Consider the following 21649-nt stretch of genomic DNA (forward strand, 5'->3'; position numbering starts at 1 on the left):
CTGATAGTCAGTGCCATCAAGTGAACAGCTGCTGATAATCAAGTTTCCTGACTACTATAAATACACGTTGCTACCCTATGTAACAAAGATCTTTGGTGAAAGAGAATCTGGCAACAAGAACCTAAGAGCAGCCTGAACACAGGGCAAGCACCTTATACACGACTCAACTAGAAAGCGAATAAAGCAATATTTGATCAATTGTGATAAGAGCAGATTTCTAAATGTAAAAACGAATAAGCAAATATTGTGAATGAGCTTAATAACAATATCAGAATTCCCTTATTATTTTTCTGTAGCTGAGTTTTACAGATTCCATTTTCATACTGACATTTTCATCACCAGGAAGAGGAGACTCAACAAACAGGTTGATAGAAACCGAGTTTACCGACTCATTTTGTGCAGGTCTTGAGTAGGCCTTTGAAAAGGATTTGTATCCATTCTGTTCTTGACTGGATCCGATATGATATGTTCTACAGATTCAAATTTCACAGCTAAAGGTTAAAAGCAATTCTTAGAAATGTATTTTCTTGTTTATAAAAAAAAAAAAAAAGAAAGATGTGTCCAGAGTGTGGAATATAACACTTAGCTCTTTTTTATTATTCAGGTTTATAATTAAAATGTTGGCACAACAGAATTCTTAGTAAGTGGTACTGTAACTGCTGTGTGATATCTTGGCAGTCTGATGGTGGACGAATTTAGCTACAACAATTCTTTAGATACCTTGGCAGAAGCAAAGCATATCAAAAGCCACTGCACTCCGGCAATATGTATTAGACACACACCAACTACTTTAATTACCATTTTAAAAGTGTCTACCCCTTTTATCTCTACTATTTTGGATACAGTTTAAATTCAATTAAAATGTATTTATTATTTAACAAAGTATCTTCAAACTGTCCCACTTTTTAGTCTGGACAGTCATGATGAAAACAGATGAAAACAGCATTATTTATGATCATGTATCGTCCTTCCATTAAAAAGGTATAATAAAAAAAATCTAACTTAACAATTTGGTAGTTTATAAACTTCTCCTTGGTCATTCGGTGTCTTTAACAATGAAACAATTTAGAATCTCAGAAAGTTAAATATCACTGCTCTGTCTTTATATTCCCGCAGGTGTCTTACACCAGTGAAAGTGCAGCCTTGTGTCGAATTTTAGGCCAGTAATATCAGGATCTGCTTCTATGTAGGTCACTGAAATAGAATGTTCTTTCAAAATATACCAAATTGAAAGGGAAGAGAAGCACATGATGTGGAATGTCTTTTTCAAATGATGTGACTGAACTTCTCATAACATTACAGCTTCTTTTGTATCATGACATTATACAGAAATCAACCTTATCAACTGCAAAGCATTCTGGAATTTCCCACACAACTTTTAACATTGCTATAGTATGCTCTATTTGGGAGAGGTGGAGCCCACTACCTTTAAAAAGACCAAGCTCCCCTTGGTCCCAAACTGAATTGGACATATGTCTCCTTTGGCTGATATTCATACTGTATCCTTGTCACACTCACGATCCTTGAATCCTAGATTGTGTAGCATTTTGGTGTACTGTAAAACCATGAATCATGTAATATACAATAATAAGAAATTACATAAGGGTGTCATTTCTTTTTGTTCATAAGAGCATTACTATAGGACTTAAATGATTTTTTAAAGGTCTGTCACTAATTCTGTTTCTTTATAGAATATATCACATAGTTGGGCACAAGGAGTGCCACTGCCACAGTACAGTAATGTTGTCTATAGGGCTTTTCACACTTTCAACCCGGGGCGAACTCACCCCTGCCAGAGACTAAGGTTGAGAATTTTCAACCCTGGGAGAAACGTTCGCCTTGGGTTCAAACATTAAATGTGAATGCAACAGGGTTACGCTCATCTTGGGTTGAAAACACGCATGGCAGTAGCGACAAAACAAACGTTGAAGGGCAAGGGTTACGCATCAGCGCGCCCTGGGATGAAAATCTGTAGTGTGAAACGTGTCCAACCCGGGACGAACCTCACTCTGTAGATTGTAGAGCATGGCAAATGTGAATGCAGACAGGGCTGAACTCAGGGGTGAGTCACCCCGGGGCCGCCCCGTGACGACTCGACCCGGGGTTGGATGGTGTGGTGTGAAAACGGCTAATACTGCTAAAAAAACATGGAAAAAGACTTCAAGAAAAGCCTTTAGAATGTATTTGCATAGTATACTGACGAAATAAATAACATTTTGGTGTCCCGTCTGCACATCTATACTGTATGATAAATGATGCATTCAGCTGGCTGGAAAAAGCTGAAGACGGACTTGTAGTCCGAAATGTCCCAATATAATAGATTTGTTTGTATCAATAAATCACATTTTTTGTGTACCTACATTACCTTTATCTTTTTGATTTTGCTCCTTTTGGTGCCCAGCGGTTTTCCTTTTTCAAATGATATATAATCCTGGGTAGCCAGGTGTTAAATAGTGTTTAAAGGCCCCCATGGTTTCTAAGAAATGTCCCTGCCATACATTGAAAGAAGGAAATGTAAATATTGTATCATGTCGCTTCTGTATCGAAATGCCATCACTCAAAATTGTAGCTTTTCCATCACCAAATCCTTTTTCAACTGTATTTTTTTAGTCCTATCGAAAATAACTACTGTCTGTTTTCGATTCAGTCTGTTTTCATTCTAGGCAATATTGCCTTTATTCTTATTCAACTGTGTTCAGCGTCAGACTCAATTATACTGCAACCAGCAGCACTGCTCTGTCAGTGTGTCAGTCTGTTTTTTAATACAGTTCTGCACTGCTGATCTTGAAACTTAAGTGTAGTACCGCATATGGTTTCAAATACATAATAGTCTTTACTTATTTTAACTTGGAAATGTTGAAATATGACGAAAACATCATCTACCTGACAACAAAAACGACAGTTGAATAAATACTAATTCTATGTTTCTGCTTTGCTCTCTGAGCTTGATGTTATTTATAGCACAATGCTACAAGTCATAGCTGGGACATGGCTACTCATACTAACGAGCAGGTTTAAGGGGGAGGTGTCCCTGGACTGTTTTCTAATGCCCATTGACAGGTTGGTTTTGTTTTACCTGCAACCACAATATATTGCTGTGACAGAAATAGAATGATTCTTGGTGGTAAATCTCCCTCCCAACCTGTGAAGGCGCTAAGTACAGGGAACAGAGTACCCTGGACCGGATGGCCTGAAAATTCATTTCCAGGGTTAAAAGGAAGTCGCTCATCTAGAAAGGGGGCGGAACTCCGGTGCATCTCATCAACCCGGAAAGGGAAATGATGTGGCAGCCGCGGATTGGAGGAGCGACTGCAATCGTTTACCAAGGGGTCATGCGTGACGGTACAAATAGGGGACGGAGCGACGTGATCCAGTCCTTCTTTTATGGTTAAGGAAACGACCCGGAAGGACCTGTGTTAAAAATATTGTACATTTTGTATGTTTTGTCTCATCTCTAATTGTTACTTGTTGTTATTAGTAGATGGCTAACACGTTCAGGAGCTGTCGCCAGAGGCCAGCACAAACCCAGACATCACTACACTTGTGTCACAATAATAATTGTATTAGCACCCCGAGCACTGCAGCACGCACCCAGGACTGGTGACCGTGTTTGTATATTGTGTGTGTAACTGGACTGTGTTTATTATTTTGGACTGCAAACCTTTATTTTGAGCAGAGATTATTGTTTGAGGTCACCAGACCTGGATTACAGTATTAAAAGCCTTTCTAATTGGATTATCGCTGTTTTGTCTCCTGATTAAGCACCGCATCACTTATACACTGTTAACCACTTTGCCACAATTGTTCAAAATATAGTGTGTGTATGGAGAAAAGCAACAAGCATGATGGAGAAAAGGGTTCTTGAATAGGCGTCATGTTCTTGCAAAACAACAGTGTAACTCATGCCGACCATGACGAATGTGGTGAAAATTTTGATTGCCTGATTGTTCTCCATGTACGGGATGACATAGACATTTTTTTTTTAAAGCTTGTTCATTTACTTTTTAGCACTTGTGCTGGAATGACCCCATAAGACCCTCGATATTGAATTACAGCATTAAACATGTCTATAAAATCAGCCTTAGTACTTCCGCAGGCTAGGTAGGCAACTCAACTAGGGTTCAGTTGAAGCGTAGCGGTAACATTCAAAGTGAGCATTTAAAATTGGGGTGAAAACAGATCATTTACATCCTCAGGACAAAAAAAAATATGCTACTGTTTGTTACTGAACATCAAAAGCACTGTTTCTACATTTGTGTCATTGTCACACTTCGTTATATCGGAAATTACATCTTTCTACATTCCACAACCTGCAAGCAGTACTCCAAGCCTTTCTATTACAGTAATGCATCATACATGAACCTTAAAATAATTGTAGCTAAAGAAATAATTCCAATCATTTTTAGTAAGCCTGTATTGGTATCTGGTATTGGAGTAGCAAGCTATGCTTTCAGATAGAATTGCACTTCCTTAGTCATTTCACCTTGAGGGTGCAATTGTTCTCACACCTTCAATTGCTTCTTTTCAGTCATCAACCAACCAGCTGGTTGCCCTGTTGCCTGACGAGCTTACATCCAGTAACATGCTTTGCTGCTGATATGAACTGACCTGGAAAATGGAACATGAAAACCAAGAACTCAGAAGTGCCAGACAAATATATTGGTCAATATATTTTATATTTTTGCCATTTACTGTACTTAACCTGGACTACGGGATGTTAACTTCATGGATATCCATATTTTTGGTTTGTTTGTTTGTTTGTTTTTAGACCACATTTGGCTCAGAAAATAACTTATTTCTGCCCTACACAAGACTTTCTAATGCTACTTTCCTTTAATGATAATAAAGAGAATCACATTTAACAGTCATTCTTAAAATGTATTTTTTCACTGATACATAGAAATATTACATATAATTTACAAAAAAGTTGAAAACTCATAAAATTAATAACTGTACATATAGTAAAACAATCAGTATCAAATGTTTTTTTTTCAAAACAATACAATACAACATTCAGTACCTTAAAGTCGGTATTTGTCCAAATATTAAAAATTACTCTAGCCATATACATCACAGATGTATATACACAATATCACAAAAAACAATAACACAACCTGACATGAAATTAATAATTTCTTGTCTGTGTGACAAAAATAAGAGATGGGTTCAATAAGCCAGTGTAACAATACCCAGAGCCCAGGACAAAGCCTCATATTTTTTTAAGTTGCTGTGCGAGTTCTGTACACTCGTATACAATACTGCATAGCATCTTCATTTTTTCTTTAATAATAATAATAATAATAAGAAGAAGAAGAAGAAGAAGAAGAAGAAGAAGAAGAAGAAGAAGAAGAAGAAGAAGAAGAAGAAGAAGAAGAAGAAGACAGTTCAAGGTGGTATAGACATTTGTAGAAACCTCTGTGCAATTAACATATTGGTGATTATGGACCTATTTCTAGCGTGTGCAAAGAGGCATACACCAATAATAATAATGTGCACAAACCCACAGTACTTGTGTTTTACTTGGAAAGCTTTGTCCTGGGCTTTGAAACCATTTAATTGCCAGAAAAACTATACAAGAGCTTTCACTATGAGGCACTCTCGTATCACTTTCCACTGTATTTCTCACTGCTGTGGTTGCGTGAGCCAACTGGAACATTCCAATGGTATTGGGAAACGTTATATTCATATAAAATTACATTTCTATAATACCAATTTTACTGTCTATGTTTTTAAAGTAACAACGACTTCAGTCAAAAGAGGTTTGTTGAGCAATAAGCAGCATCATTAAATTACTGGTAATCATTTCACCCCCACAAATACAAGTAGAAAAATAATTTAGCCCTGAGGCTGCTAAGTATCACAACATTACAGTATTAAACTTTTCACACAGTATATAGTTTTGATGTCTACAACAGCCAGTAGAATCTTTGGTACCAACATTAAGGGCACCTGTTTTGATTTAAAACATCCTAAACGTATTTTTCAATATGTCTAAACAGTTTCTGACCTGTGACTTCTTCAGTGGTTTTATTGCACCATGCCATCACAGCTGATACACTCTTTGACAGGTGTATGGATGTGTATAGCTATGGTGCATGAAGGAAACAATGGGGCTTGTGTGACTTTGCTTTATCAAGTGAAAGGCTTGCCACACCAATGACTCTCACTCTTGAACAGTTGCTTGGGGCCACTGCCACAAAGCCCTTGCTGGCATCACATATGTTCAGCCCGTCAGAGGTTCTGAGTCTGCCACCATTCATAACAAGATGACTGTGTACTGCAATTGATAGCTAGCTGACAGCATATCGTTTTGACCTTCTGAAGGTTGTCAGACATTATTTTTCCATATGCTTTCCTCAAACAGACAGCTGACAAGCAGCCTTTTTAACTTTGAGTTTCATTTTGACAACCTGTTCACTTCAATCAGATACCAAAATAGCTAAACACTCAATTGTGTCCCGTGACATCTTGGCACTTTTATTTTTACATTCACTTATATTTTATCTTCATTTTAGCTGTCAGCACTTCTCAAAAACCTCCTTCCAACATCAGCATCACAGTTAATAAGCTAAGCCTTCTATTGCCTGGTAACGGTTGGTTAAGACTTCCACCACTGGGGCTGAGCACAGATCCCAAAAATACACTTCAAGGCTGTGCACACTTGGAAGTTGTCAATTTCAGTGCACCTTTATTGTGTAACATCTTTAAGGTTTTAAATTCCAGTGGCATCCTATGGGGGCTTGCATTTGAGAAATAGCGGTACTTGAGTTCATCATAGTAATGGTATTTAACTGATTTTCCATGGGAATCCTTTGGAAATGGCCAGAAGCCATAAAGATGAATCTCATCACAAAAGCGGGTGGCCATGGTGTACATCAGAAGTCCAGTGCTGGGACGCTTGATGTTGATTTTATTTGTCAACCAGTATCTGTAAAAAAAAGATAAAACATAAATCAATATACAGGGTCACTATAGGAGGCATGGTGTGGTCCAGTGGTTAAAGAAAGGGGCTTGTTATCAGGAGGTTCCCAGTTCAATCCCAGCTCAGCCACTGACTTGCTGAGCAAGTCACTTAACCTCCTTGTGCTCCGTCCTTTGGATGAGACATAAAACTGAGTTCTTATTGTAAGTGACTGCAGCAGCAGTTGTGATGCATTGTTCACCCCCTAGTCTCTGTAAGTCACTTTGGATAAAAGTGTCTGCTGAATGACTAATTAATAATAATAGTTCTTAGAAATATTTAGCATTTGTATTAATGAACATATCGGACACAGGTTTTGTTTTTATTTATTTTAAAGAATTTTCTTGAGGTCTACATATTTTTTAAATTGTCCCTTTGTGCGCCATGTTATGGAAATCAATCAGGGAGCAGTGCATGGGAGTCTCTTTAGTGTGGTTCCTTCTGTAAAAATATGAAATGCCAGAAAGGGGCTTATTTTTAACAACTTAGGCGACAGCTGCCATAATTTACATTAATACAAGCCACCTTCTGTTTGTTTACCTCTTCAATAGCCTGACCACCATTTCCTTTTAGTACTTGGCTCTATAATCCAGTCTATATGAAAGACATTTATGGGTAATTGTCACAAAGACGGCCAGAGTGGGTGGCGTCAGACCAGAAAGGAATACACAGAGACGGTGGTTGTGATGATGAGCCGAGTGCAATGGCTGCACTCAGCGTTTAATAACAAAATAAAAGGTTTAAACAACGGAATACAAAACAGGACACGGCACTTGACGCCAAAATAAACAGACAGACAAAACGACTGACACTAAACAAACGGTGCACGGACAGACAAACAAACACGGTGAGAACAAACACTTATCTTGCACATTTTTACTTTTAATTACTCCTCTCTCTCTCACCCGTTCTCCTCTTCCGAACACCCAACCTCAAGTGACTAAACGTGCATCTATTTATACTGTTTGTGCTGGGATTCAATTACTAATTAATTATTCACTTGAATCCCAGCACGTGAATTCATTACGTGCAACCCCGTGCCACACATTATACACATTTTATCTGCACGTGAAGTGATGTGCCATCCTCGTGCCTAAATATAATTATACACTTTAAACACACGTAAAACACAGACCTGTTTATATCCCGTGTACCAATCTATACACCAACATTAACATACGCACCATACATACAACACATAACAAGTACAATACACACAGGGGCGGGCACTTTGCCACAGTAATGCTAAAGAAAGGGGACAAATTGGGGTTCCAAAAAATTGAGAAATTGATGTGATATTTCTTTAGTGAAACAACCAAAATTAAATAAGAACAAATCTTATCTGCATATAACATAACTCAGCAGAGCTTAAATTTTAATGTATTTATTTTATATTTTTGTTCAAAAATGCTTTAGCACATAAATCTGTCATTACCGTAACACAACTAAAAACTGCTGTATAAGAGAAATATACATAAAATCGATTAGGCATTATAACATTACACATTAGTGAAAATATTCATTTCATTTTTCAAAATGAAATTTTTAGTTAAGAAATATGTTAGCAATGATTAAAAGTATACCAAACTATTTTTTTTTTTTTAAATATGAGCCCCTTAACCCATTGCTAATATAACTTTCACTCCTGGCAATGCTGCTGCAGTTTTATTCACTCAAATAACTATTGTTACGCTAATGACATTACAGTTACAGTAATGACAGCTTGTTACGGTAATACCACTTAAAGATTTAAACAGTGATTTAAAATAAATATGTAAACAAATAAGCCATTTATAATGACACTACACAGATTCCAAAATAGGTTTTATTGGAAATCGTAAAACTTTAAAACACATTGGGGCTGATGTAAGGATAGCCATAGTGCAAACAATTGCAGCTGCAAAATCCAAATTGCCTAGCGGCCAGGCAATTATTTTGCACTGTGGCCTATGTAAACTTAACAGCAATGCAAATTACTCAACACACAAAATACTCAAACAAAATAATGAGCTGCAATCATGATAATGAGGGTCTCAGTGAGTGCCGCCTGTACGTCAGGGTATTTAGCGGCTGCACTTAAAGCCCAGAAGTGAGGTGAGTTAGGAGTATGGAGACCAGTAGGAGCTGTATGAGATTTGTGGAGCATGAAAATCAAACCAAACAAAAACATATACATAAGAACATAAAAAAGTTTACAAACGTGAGGAGGCCATTCGGCCCATTTTGCTCGTTTGGTTGTTAGTAACTTAGTGATCCCAGAATCTCATCAAGCAGCTTCTTGAAGGATCCTAGGGTGTCAGCTTCAACAACATTACTGGGGAGTTGGACCCTCACAATTCTTTGTGTAAAAAAGTGCCACCTATTTTCTGTTCTGAATGCCCCTTTATCTAATCTCCATTTGTGACTCCTGGTCCTTGTTTCTTTTTTCAGGTCAAAAAAATCCCTTGGGTCGATATTGTCAATACCTTTTAGAATTTGAATGCTTGAATCAGATCGCTGCATAGTCTTCTTTGTTCAAGACTGAATAGATTCAATTATTGACTCAATTCATGACATGCCTTTTAAAACCGGAATAATTCTGGTTGCTCTTCTTTGCACTCTTTCTACAGCAACAATATCCTTTTTGTAGCGAGGTGACCAGAACTGAACACAATATTCTAGATGAGGTCTTACTAGTGCATTGTATAGATGAAGACATTTCTGAGTCAACATAAACTGCTAGATCTTTTTCGTAGATTCCTTCTTCGATTTCAGTATCTCCCATATGGTATTTATAATGCCTGTGTGCAGTATCTTACACTTTTCTCTATTAAATGTCATTTCCCATGTGTCTGCCCAGTTCTGAATGCTGTCTAGATCATTTTGAATGACCTTTGCTGCTGCAACAGTGTTTTCCACTCCTCCTATTTTTGTGTCGTCTGCAAATTTAACAAGTTTGCTTACTACACCAGAATCTAAGTCATTAATGTAGATTAGGAAGAGCAGAGGACCTAATACTGATCCCTGTGGTACTCCACTGGTTACCATATGTCAGAGGAAAGGCAGCAAAGTCCTCCTGGCACACAGAAAGGATTTTTTTTTTTGTTTTTGTCGTGGTGCAACACATTTGCTTGTCGCTTCGCGTCTGGTGTATAGAGGCCTTTACTCTAAAACAGGTGTAAATACAGTAAAGCATTAGGATATGCACTGCCCGGCCACTCTATTGTGTGCATTTCTATCCTATTGGATTTAGAGGGGTTGAGGCCTTTATTGACCATTTCACCCCACATAACCCCCTTACTGACTAAATATCTTGGCATTGTTAAATAGCACAAAATATTTATAATATATATTAATTATTATTAATAGGCAAATATTTCAATCACAAGCCATATTACAAGGGAATATAATCAATTTTCAAGTAGTGGACTTAAAGGGCATTAATGCCCCTCCCCTAGTCATTCTGCATTCGAAGAAAATACTTTTGTGAAATACTAATGAACGAATTTATATTTAACAATAATTTAGTATAAAGCATCTCTAAAAAGTGTCATCACCGTAACATTTCCACCATTAAATTAGTTGTTATGGTAATGACTGTTACAGTAATGACAATTTTAAGAATTATTATGAATTTATAAAAATCTGAGGCCTACACATTCTGACCTTGCCTAACTTTGAGCATATAAATCAATATGAAATAATGCTAACCTATAATCATTTGTTTCGTAAAACATTTAAATCATACCAGAACAGCAAATAAAAAGCCACTGAAAACTAGGGACAGGTTTTCAATGGCTTTTTATTCAGAAATAGAAAAAATATTTTAAAATACTAGTTCAACATTATACTATGCTACAATATTAATTTTAAAAAAATATTGTTATGTTTTAAAATGATTCAGTAATTTGTTTTGATGTATAAGAGCTGGAAGTGGGGACACTGAATTTTTATTAAAAAAATCACCCTTAAGTGTTAATATTGCATAAAAATAATTATGCATATTTGCTAAATGTTAATATGTATATTGCATCTGACAAAACCTTTTTTATATATATTTAAATACACTTTACTTGGAGGTGGGGACTCAATTTGTCCCATTTCTGTAGAATGACCCTTATAAGTAAGGCCATGGTCAAGAAAGCTACCCATTTGTATCTGTCTCTACCAAAAACAGGGGAAAACTGTTACAAAGATAAGACCTTAACCGAAATGAGGAGGTACTTGGGATAATATAACTTGCCTATCTTTCTCACCAGTTAAACTTAATATTACATGCTGGCAGAGTATCTTTCAGTGCTGCTTAAAGACAGCACTAGCCAAGCACATGCTGCACATGTAATAAGACACTATCTCACGTCCTATTAAATCAGTACATTATCCACCTTGAAACCATTGCCTCATATCTAATCCTTGGTGACATTTTTGAAACTGAACTTCGTAAACCAGCTTTACTAATAGTTCTGCTAGGATGTCTTCAGGGTAATACAGTAGACTGGTATTATAATAGTATCCTAATGGTATTTTTCGAAACCTAACACATTAACAAATCCCTTGCAGCACAAGGCAATTTAACTGGCCTACTTTCCGTCTGGCGGCTTTAATTTAATTATTATTATTTTCTTCCGTCTTAGACACATACATTGACACTACTGATGAAGAAACAATAACTGTGATTAGCTGATTTAGGGTAGCCAATTGGTGCTTAGGGTATTGGGCTCTGGTATGGTTTTCTGTTTGCTCAATTACTTGAATCCAGGATTATTTTAATGTTACTTGTTGGTGTGTGAAACCTTAGGCCTTGTATGATAATGTGTTCTTTTATAATTACTGTGTATGTGTGTGTCGGTTACTTAGTAATTACTTCTGTGCAAACGTACAGTACAGGGCCTGAACAAAAATTGGCACACATTTTTGGTAAACAAGCTGTCCTACACAAGTTAATTTCTTTTGAAAATAACACCATTCATATTCTATAATACCGTACTGTTCATCCGTGGAGGGGGACGTGTTTGTTAGTATAACAAAAACATGCCTGCAAGTAGCAGCAAGAGCAAAGTAGTAAGAAAGGTGGAGAGGGGTGGGGAAGCTAGTTTACCTACTCATATGATTAGCTCTAAGACATGGTTTGCTTTCTAAGTGCACATACAGTAACACTAAACTAGTGAAGGATGCAGTACAAGAAATTATATTTCACTTCAAAATGAACATTACTTTGGAAAAATGAACATTCAGAAAAAGGTTTATTAAAAGAAAAAAATACTGTGTGTTGGCAGTAAGGCTGGCAATTTTAAACATGTAAACATTTAGTTTACTAGTAATAAAACGTTTAGAAAATATATAAAACTATAAACTAGCAGCCGATACGTGTGTGTCACTTACCTCTAATATATTTTTGTATTACGTTGCAGTCGCATACTGACTCAATGACAACCCGGTTCATTATTAAACAACACTTTTTAAATACCTGCATATGCAAGCTCCTATACAAGGCCCCTGACCTGACTTCCTGCCAAATGAATACTTAGCAACCACAGACGATGATAGTCTGGACTGCTTACATGATCCACCCACACTCATCCACATACACAGGAGAACAGGTTTGTGTTGTGTTGGGAGTTGTGAGGGGGGTTTGATTAGTAATTTAGCACCAGTAAGCTCTCTGGTGCTAAACTTTCAAAACAGTTTTGCACCAATTTTCAAAACAGTTTTGCACCCCTGTAAATGACCTTGCTGTATACCATGATACAGTCAGTGTCAACATTTTAAAATAATTATTCTTCTCTACTTGGAAAAGAGAAGACAGTATAGAAAAAAGGCAGGCGAAGTTCAGTTAAGAGCTGTCGTTTCAAATGATGATACACAACCAACCTCCAATAGGATCATTCATAATATTTAAGAAAGCCCATTTTCACAAATAATATTTAAGTAAGCTTTTTTTTGTAAATTTAAAGCAGTTTTATTTCCAAAATAAGATTGTTTTATTCTTAGTTTGCTTAAGTAAGATACCAGTAGATTAGCAGAATGTTTGATAAAAGTGAGACTTAACCTGCAGTTGGTGTGTTTTTAAGACTGTGCTTTATATTAATTAGCCTTGAGGTTTTCCAAAGACCTGGTTGTTCAGTTCACTCAACCAGCTTAGGTGGGGAGCCAGATCTTTTGAGCATAAGGCTCATTATGTGAAAATGTACTGTAGGTATCATGCTTGCCTTTTACAGTTAGACATTCGAAGACACAATATAGGAATAGATTCACAAACTGTAATCTATCTGACTAACTGAAATATGATACAAATAGTGTTTTAGATTTCATTTACAAGGATTTATTATTATTATTATTATTATTATTATTATTATTATTATTATTATTTGTTTATTTAGCAGACACCTTTAAAACTTATTTAGATCACGTCTTTTGTATATAACAGTTGCATCATTATACAACAAAAGGGAGTAAAAAAGATACAAATTCATTATAAATAGTTTAGGAAATTGGGTATCATCTTTTTAGCTCTTGTACAAGAAAGCAATCTAAACTGTGTGTACTCAAAATGAATTATTATTAGGGTTTGTGTGCATATGCAATTCCAATATAATTTGTGAGTCTACATATATCTGAATTTTATTTTTTATTTAACCTTTATTTAACCAGGAAAGTCACAGTGAGATTAAAATCTATTTTTCAAGGGAACCAATACTATTGGGATATGCCTGCCTTAGGTAGGTATTCGCTGAGCATTTTATGTCAGAGCTGCCGAGTGTGAGCGGACAGCATACAAGGGATGCCTCGCTACTGCCAACTAGTGTTGGTGGTGTGCGCATGCACCTTCAAGGAACCTTGTGCCTAATGAAGGTGTAGAGGGATCTACCACATTGATTCGGTAGAACCTGGTGAACGCAGTACAAATGTCCGTCAATGATGCTCCTCGAAAGATTGCCCATGACGTGGCCACCCCTCTAGTAGAATATGTGGCCACCCTCCCTGGTGGGGGTAGGCCTGCCTCATTATAAGCAGTCGATACTGTGTCTACAATCCAGTGGGCCAGTTGCTGCTTTGAGAGGGCTTGCCCCAGAGTTCCTTCACCATAGCAAACGAACAGCTGGTCAGACTGACGCAGCGCTTTTGTCCTATCCATATACTCTCTCAATGCCCTCACCGAGCAGAGAGAATTCAGTTTCCTGTCCTCCTCCGAATCAAAGGGAGGGGGATGATAGGCATCTAATTCCACTGACTAGTTCAAGTGGAAAGCCGTAATCAATTTGGGTAGGATGCAGGGTTTGTGCTTAACGATAGCCTGTTTCCATTATCCCAGACGCGCATACCGCATCTGAGAGCCCTAAGGCAGACAGACGGTCCCGTTCAGGGGCCAGACCACAGCTGGAGTCTGCCCGGTTCTGGGTACCAGAGGGTGCCTTGCGCCTGACTGAGGAGATCCATGTGCAGCGAGATCTCCCAGGGCTGGCCCTGCAGCAGCTGGCAAAGGTTCGAAAACCAGATTCTCCTGGGCCATCTGGAGAACGGTCGCTTTCTCTCTCCTGACTGTCTCGAGAAACGCAGGGAGCAGCGGTATCGGCAGGAAACTGTATGAAAGTGCTTTGGGCCATTCGTTGGCTAGGGTGTCAATGCCTAGTGGACCTCCGCAATGGTGGAGGGAGAACTACAGGGGGCAATGAGTCGTCTCGGCCGAGGCAAAGAGATCGACCTGGGCTTCCCTGAAGCGATCCCAAATGCGCTGCACCACTTGAAGGTGGAGTCGCCATTCTGACGGGTGAGGACCCATCCTCGAGAGGAGGTCCGCCCCCTGGTTCACCACTCCGGGGAGGTAAACAGCCCGGAGGGACAATAAATGCTTCTGTGTCCAGATCAGCAGCCGAAAGGGGACCGAAGCTCACCTTGGTGCTTCGCGTATGCCACTACTGACATGTTGTCGGTGTGCATGAAGACATGTCTGTTCTGGAGCACAGGAAGGAAATGCTGGAGCACTAGGTACACTGCTCAGAGCTCCAGCGTATTTATGTGAGGGATGTCCAGCGGCCTGTCCAGGACCTGCTGACTCCTCTGCCTGCCCAGACCGCTCCCCAATCCAGGTTGGATGTGTCTGTCGTCACCATTTGACGGCTGTGTATCACTCCCATCACTACACCTTTGCGCAGGTGGGAGGTTTGTATCCACCAGTGTAGGGCTTCCCAACATGAGTGAGACACCGTCAGCCGAAAGGCATTGAGCCACGCTTGAATGGGGCGCATATACAGTAATCCCAGTTGGATAGCTGATGAGGCTGCAGCCATCAGAACCAATAGTTTTTGACACAAAGCTGCACTGTGGACCGCTACTGAACAGGGCTAGACAGTTTTGAATAGCATCTACTCTGTTGTCAGATTGGCTCGCATGGTGAGGAAATCCAACAGAGACCCAAGAAGACCGTACACTGCACCGGTATTAATTGACTCTTGGCCTCTTTGAGAGTGAGACCCAGTCTCGCTAGATGGTTTGTCACTGTCACCGTGTGGGCCACTGCTCCTTCCTGCAATTGGGAACAGATCAACCAGTCGTCCAGGTAGTTCAACACCCTGATCCCTTGCAGCCGCAAGGGAGCTAGGATTGCATCCACACACTTCGAAAAGTATGATTTTATTGTTTTTCCCATCTTCCGGGAGTTGAAAAAAAGGTGTGTCTTTCATATACTGTAGGGTACAGAATTCCACAATCTAGCAACCCACAGGTATTGCCAAAAGAAAGTCTGTTAGCAAAGCCATTGATTTTCAATCTCTTCCATCTTTTCTGAGTTAATTGTAGTGCCTCTGTATTTTGTGTCACTAACTGTAGGCATGAAACTCAGTACACAAAGGGACCATATAGGTTTGGTGACAGTGCCATTCAGCCCACTCAGAATCCAATGAAAGTACAGTTTTCCAAGGACACATCTTTGTTATTCAGCCACTTACCCTCTCACAGCGTGGACGAGTCTTAGTGATGGATAGGCAGTTCTCACTTTTAATTTATTCTTCAGGATCAGCTCATTAACCCACTCCACATGTTTTTCTCCACCTTTCACCATGAAGGCAGGGATCCAGAGGACGCTACCGTTCAGCATGGCCAGCCTCTGGACAAATTTCTCTCTGTCTGATTCGTTCTTAAACCCTCCATACGCTCTCTGTATAACAGAGGGATTCATGGTGATGAAATCGGAGCTCATCCCCACATCTTCTGCAAACTCCGACAGAGGTGCCAAATTACATCTGGATAAAAGAGACAAAAGTAAAGTTTTAGTTTCATTTAGGATTTTAAATGGACTGCATATAAAGCCTGGGATTAGATAAAATATTAATCTGTATAGGTGCAAACGTCAACCAATTTCCTGATCAAATATTAGACAGGTAATAATCATCAATAATCCATGCACTGAGAACACTTTAGTATTCAGAAGAAAAATGTGTCGACTCTTCTGCAAACGCAACATGAAAACATACATGTGCATATTATTCTAAAGATTTTCTTGTTATTAATATAATATATTGATATTTACCATCACAAAATAACAAACCAACAGTGTGGGTTTGCAAAGGTACCAATAAAATGAGAGAAACAATAATTAATATTTATTAATTTTTAAAAAAACATACACATTTCTGTAGATGGATTGTTGGTCAACATATTTAGGAAACATAAAGGCAAGCCTTTTTTTAAAATTTTTCACCTATAATGGAACTAAAAAGGAAAGCAGAATGGGATGCTTACACAGGGGGAAATGCAAATAGATGTATTTTTTTAAAATTTACACTTAAGAACCACACTGTAGGCTGTTCTAAGAATAACATTATATACAGTCAGTAGTGTGAAGATTTTATCACAGTACGCCTTGAGATGTTTAATTTCTAATCAGTGTGTCATTTTTGTTCTCTATTGTGGTGAGACAGGAAAACTTACAAACAATTACGTCAAATATGCGGGGCAGGGCTTGGGGGTGAAGATAGGTTACAGGGTAGGGCCTTACAGTTTACATATGCAACAAGAAACTTCACATAAGCAAAACATTATTTTGAATATCTTTATTCTAGAAGTACTTAAGTAAAGATACATTTCTCTCTTTGCCCTAGTAAATAAAGGAGGCCCCCAGACCTTTAAAAACTAATTTCTTTACTTCTTTTAAGGACTGTATGTAACTGCTGACTGTAGTGTTTTTTTTTTTTTTGTGCCTTCTTGGGAATGATTTGCTGCCCTTGTGATATATCCAGCGCTTTTTCCTGGTATTTTTTTGAATATATTGTGACAGAGTATGGGGAGGATGTGTGAAAAGCAGAGGCTGTGCACATGGGTGCACGTGTGTGTGGTGATGGAAATTGTGTTAAACTGTTTAATTGAGGGATTGAGGTGTGATTGGAGAAGTGTGGAATGCGGCCAGGTGGTAATTGAATGTTTGATTGTCAATACCCTGGGTCACGCCCTATAAAAAAGGGCAATGGAGTGTTTGTTTGGTGGTGGTGGTGAGAGAGAGTGTGTCTTTGTCTTCTATTATAATCTTCCCTGCTGCAGGGGGACGACAACGGTGACAACAGAATGTCACACGTTTTATATTTGGAGTTCTAATGAACGTAACTAAAGAGTAAAGATGATGTATATGGTACTGTAACCAAACAACATGTTAACACAACAAACTGAACCAGCTGATCCATTCCAACAGCTTATAAAAACCTACCTTATTACAAAGTCATGGCTGTCAATTTCATTTCCACATCCACTGTCAAGAAGAATCCCTGAGTTGCCAACCACAGCACAGGTTTTGAATCTCCTGTTTTTCATCGGCGACACCTCTGGCAGCAGACTGTGTAAATTATGTGAAATGTTGAGTGTTCGACGTCTGTCTAGCACATAGTGGATTACATCACCGGGCTTAAAGCTGCTTTTGACAACTGAGACATCCTTCTCTGCATCAAGAAATCGAAGAATATCTTTCCTGTGTGTGAACAAACAGCATGATTCAATTCTACTGCACACATCATGATGAAGTTTAAGTTTTTTTGATAATTTAAAAAAAAGAATTATCGTAAGACACCAAGCAAACAGATGAATCAGATTTCACAAAAAAAAACAACATTTGTACCCTTTTTGCACTTCTTACAGAATTAGTGACAATACAGGTAAAATAAGTGATCTTAAATTGATACTTTGTTATCTAAATTTGACCTGTATGGTTGTCTATTGTTTCTGCTAAGATCATTATTTACATATTCCAGCAAAAGTGCTTCAATGCTGATTGAAGGGATGTGAGATAGGAAAGTACATCAGTGTTGCGCTGTGCAGAGAAGTCCGTAGCTGAAGCACTGTAACACTGATATCCTTCTGCTTGGTATTTTTAAGAGCAATTTGTGTTGCAATAGTTAGTAAGCATAGCAAATAGTGATCTAACCACAAACAACGATGGGGAATCATGCAGAACACTATTAGGAAAATGTACTTCAGAGGGCTGTACCATTAACATACGAAATGGGAGGGGGGTGGGGGGTGGCCTACTTTTTCTGAACTTTAACAAGCTTCTAAAAATGTTAAATATCTAAATATCTATTTAAAACAGACTCAAGAGACATGACAATACAAGGGGTAAAAAAGCACATAATCACAGTTATAAAACACACACCGACATCAATTAGCAGCATTACATCCAAGACAGGTATGGTACCTAAAAAGGTTATCCCATGTGCCTTAAACCTAAGACAGACCATTATTTGTTAGTATTTCAAATGAAAATGAAAAGAAACGCTTTTCACCCCTCCTTCTTTTGCCCAATACACCAACGTCAGACAGGGGCATTATTGTAATTTGATATTTGATTTACAGTCCACTACAGTGTGTTTTGCGATTACCTGTTTTTCTTGGATATATGATTTTTTAAGATGGCCATAATGGCTGCAGACTGCTGATCTGAAAACATATGCTACAGCTGACATCCATTAAAATAAATTGTGATTGGGTCCAGTATCTGTCTCCAGGATTTCCCAGGGGTTCCCTAAGGTCTAATGGGATTTAAAATCAAGGGTTCCCACACGTTTGGCTGAACTATCTTTCACCTATCGGCTCCCAAAAACTCTTTTACTTATAGTATGAAGATGGAATTTGACAAGCTCTCCTTTTTTGGCTATAAAGATCGTATCTGGGAATTGCTTAGAGCCTCTTGCCATTGTTTTCCCTTTAGTCCACATTAACATATCGATGTGTCCTATTTATTTTGTTCTTTTTTTGTAGGCTGCTGACTAAGTTTGAACCACACATGTATTTATTGTGTTGCTTGTATTTGAAATTGTTTTATTGTCTAACACGACCCCCTTGTAAATGAGGTCTCGGACTCAATGGGTGAATCTACTGTTTAAACAAATTGATAATAAAATGTATGCAAGTGGTTGTCAAGGCAATATTCAATGAATGAGAGAGAAATCAACATTGAGGTGGGAAGAGAATACCGACTCAGCCCCTGGGCACAATATAATAATGATGTGAGTGAACCAGTATGCACACAAACAACATACTTTGACAGCATATTGTAGGTGTAGTCTGTGGCCATCATCAGAGGTATCTGTCATCTACTAATAACATGTGACATGCTAAAAAGTGTCACATGTTATGTCAAATGGTCATTCAGTCATGACCTGCAAATACACATTATATGAAGTAGATATCAGCTCAGACATGAGCTACAGTCCTCATTTGTTGAAAATTATTTTTGACACTTGTAGAGTAGACTGAGACTACAATAATAATAATAATAATAATAATAATAATAATAATAATAATAATAATAATCTGTAACACTGCTTTTTAGTAAGGGAGATCATGATTGTGTTTCCTAATCTAAAGTTAGATTAGTCATTTAAGGCTGAAAAGTAAGGTTAAACTCAATGAAACGCTTTGTTGTGCATTTTTATCTGGATACTGGGATTTCTGGGGGAAATGTGTTTGCAAATACAATAACAAAGCAAGTAATCAAACCGCAAGTAATAAATACCATTGGACTCATTATGAAAAACGGCATACTGACCAAGGCTTTTAAATATACTGTAGAACCAAATACTTATCAATGTTAAATATGGATCACAATGTTACAGAACCGTGGAAAGTCATGCTCCTAACAGAGAGTGTGGGCGGAGCGCACCAATTGTATATGGAGCTGGGGAGCGGAGAGGGGTAGCTGCTGGAGCGGAGCGCGGAACGGACATTTCCAGCCCCCATCTTTACAGCACTGAGAAGAACTGAGCACGGTTTTATTTTTCTTAAACGCATGTTCAGCCATGGAGTTTGCACAGAAGGTTTTTTAAAAAGGTGACAAATACAGATTCAGTCACTTTACCGTATTTTATGTTAAGTTTAAATTTTCAGTTTCAAACCAAAAATTAGGCACTTTTATGTTTTGCAGACTTGAGAATTGATTTTTTTTTTTTAAAAGTGCTTTTTTCTTTTATATTCAATGTGATTGGTGTTACACTTTATAATTCATCATGGAGGTAAAAATATATATTCTCCCGATTGTGGAGCTGCATTTGTGCTGTATAAACATGTAAGAAACGTCATCATTGTGTCCATCTGTCTGCAGTTATTACATAGCCTATATTGTTCTTATACAGTTCTATGGTTATGCCCCAATACAGCACTGTGAACACGGTTTATATTTTCTGCACTCTTAAGGATAGTTCATACAAGGGTGATCCATTAGCCCCGTTGAGACTCACTCATATGTGTTCATGGTTACCTATGAGATATTCGGATATAAACAAGCCCAGTATAAAGCTAAGTTGATATGAATCATATGCAAAGTTTGAAACAGGTGAGTACACTTTACACGACATCGTAGGAACCTGTTAAAAACCTGTTCATTGCAAGATGATATTTCCTAACTTTGACTATTTTCAGTGTAAGCATTTTTTCAGTACCAACCAATAATAATGAGAAAGCATCTTCGAATTGAATTAGATAACTTCTCTGAGCACTTTATGGAGGCTTTTTTCTTTGCTGATTATAGCTGGGGAATTTTCTTTTTTTACTTGGCTCAAGCAATGTGATAATAGTAAGGAAGATTAAATAGTATTCCTTTCTGAATGTACATTACATCTTTTCATCTGCAATCAGCAACACAGTCGGGGGGGGGGGGGGGGCGGACAGCTAGTATATGTATTTATTAAAAAAAAAAAAGTAATTTTCACAGGAAACTACATACAACACAGCAATGGGTACATTTAACAGAAATTGTGAACTCTGTAATAACTGTGAAAAAAATACAGCCTTACATATTAATACACAAAGATAGATGGTATTATTGATGTGCTAGGTTTTGCTGTTGCATGTTAATACTCTCATTTACATTCATACAAAACATGGTGCAGATGATGTTTTCAGAAGACTGGCAGCAACATATGCATACCCCAGCTGCTGTTACCACCTGAGCAATGTGATAGTGCTAGAAACAACAGAAGAACACATGTTTGATGGATGTCACTCTTAAGTTTTTGTCACATGTCCAGTGAAAAGTGATTTTAAAAAACACCCTGTGCAGCAATATTGATTTTTTTTATTTTCTTTTTAAAACTGGTGTGACAAAGCCCTCGCCTCTGGCTCATTGCACCCTTTAAAAACACTGACCCAGACACAGAAACTGCCATTTTAGAGTGGTTGCACACGTTTATTTTTACAAACAAACAAAATAAACAAAACAAAAACCTAACT

The 21649-nt window shown here is 38.0% G+C and overlaps 1 protein-coding gene across 1 annotated transcript in view; it reads right to left on the reverse strand.

Annotated features, from left to right (window-relative positions):
* Positions 1 to 4864: 4864 nt before the first annotated feature.
* LOC117963346 (CMP-N-acetylneuraminate-poly-alpha-2,8-sialyltransferase) overlaps positions 4865 to 21649 on the reverse strand; it is a 40257-nt gene continuing 23472 nt past the window's right edge. The window contains exons 3-5 of the mRNA XM_058992822.1: positions 17637 to 17894; positions 15886 to 16179; positions 4865 to 6928 (exon numbers count right to left, since the gene is read on the reverse strand). Of these exons, the coding sequence (XP_058848805.1) occupies positions 6646 to 6928; positions 15886 to 16179; positions 17637 to 17894 (835 nt within the window). The 3' untranslated portion in view covers positions 4865 to 6645. The remainder of the gene's footprint in view (positions 6929 to 15885; positions 16180 to 17636; positions 17895 to 21649) is intronic.

Source organism: Acipenser ruthenus, chromosome 2 (genome assembly GCF_902713425.1).
Source record: "Acipenser ruthenus chromosome 2, fAciRut3.2 maternal haplotype, whole genome shotgun sequence".
In the NCBI taxonomy this organism is placed as follows: Eukaryota; Metazoa; Chordata; class Actinopteri; order Acipenseriformes; family Acipenseridae; genus Acipenser; species Acipenser ruthenus.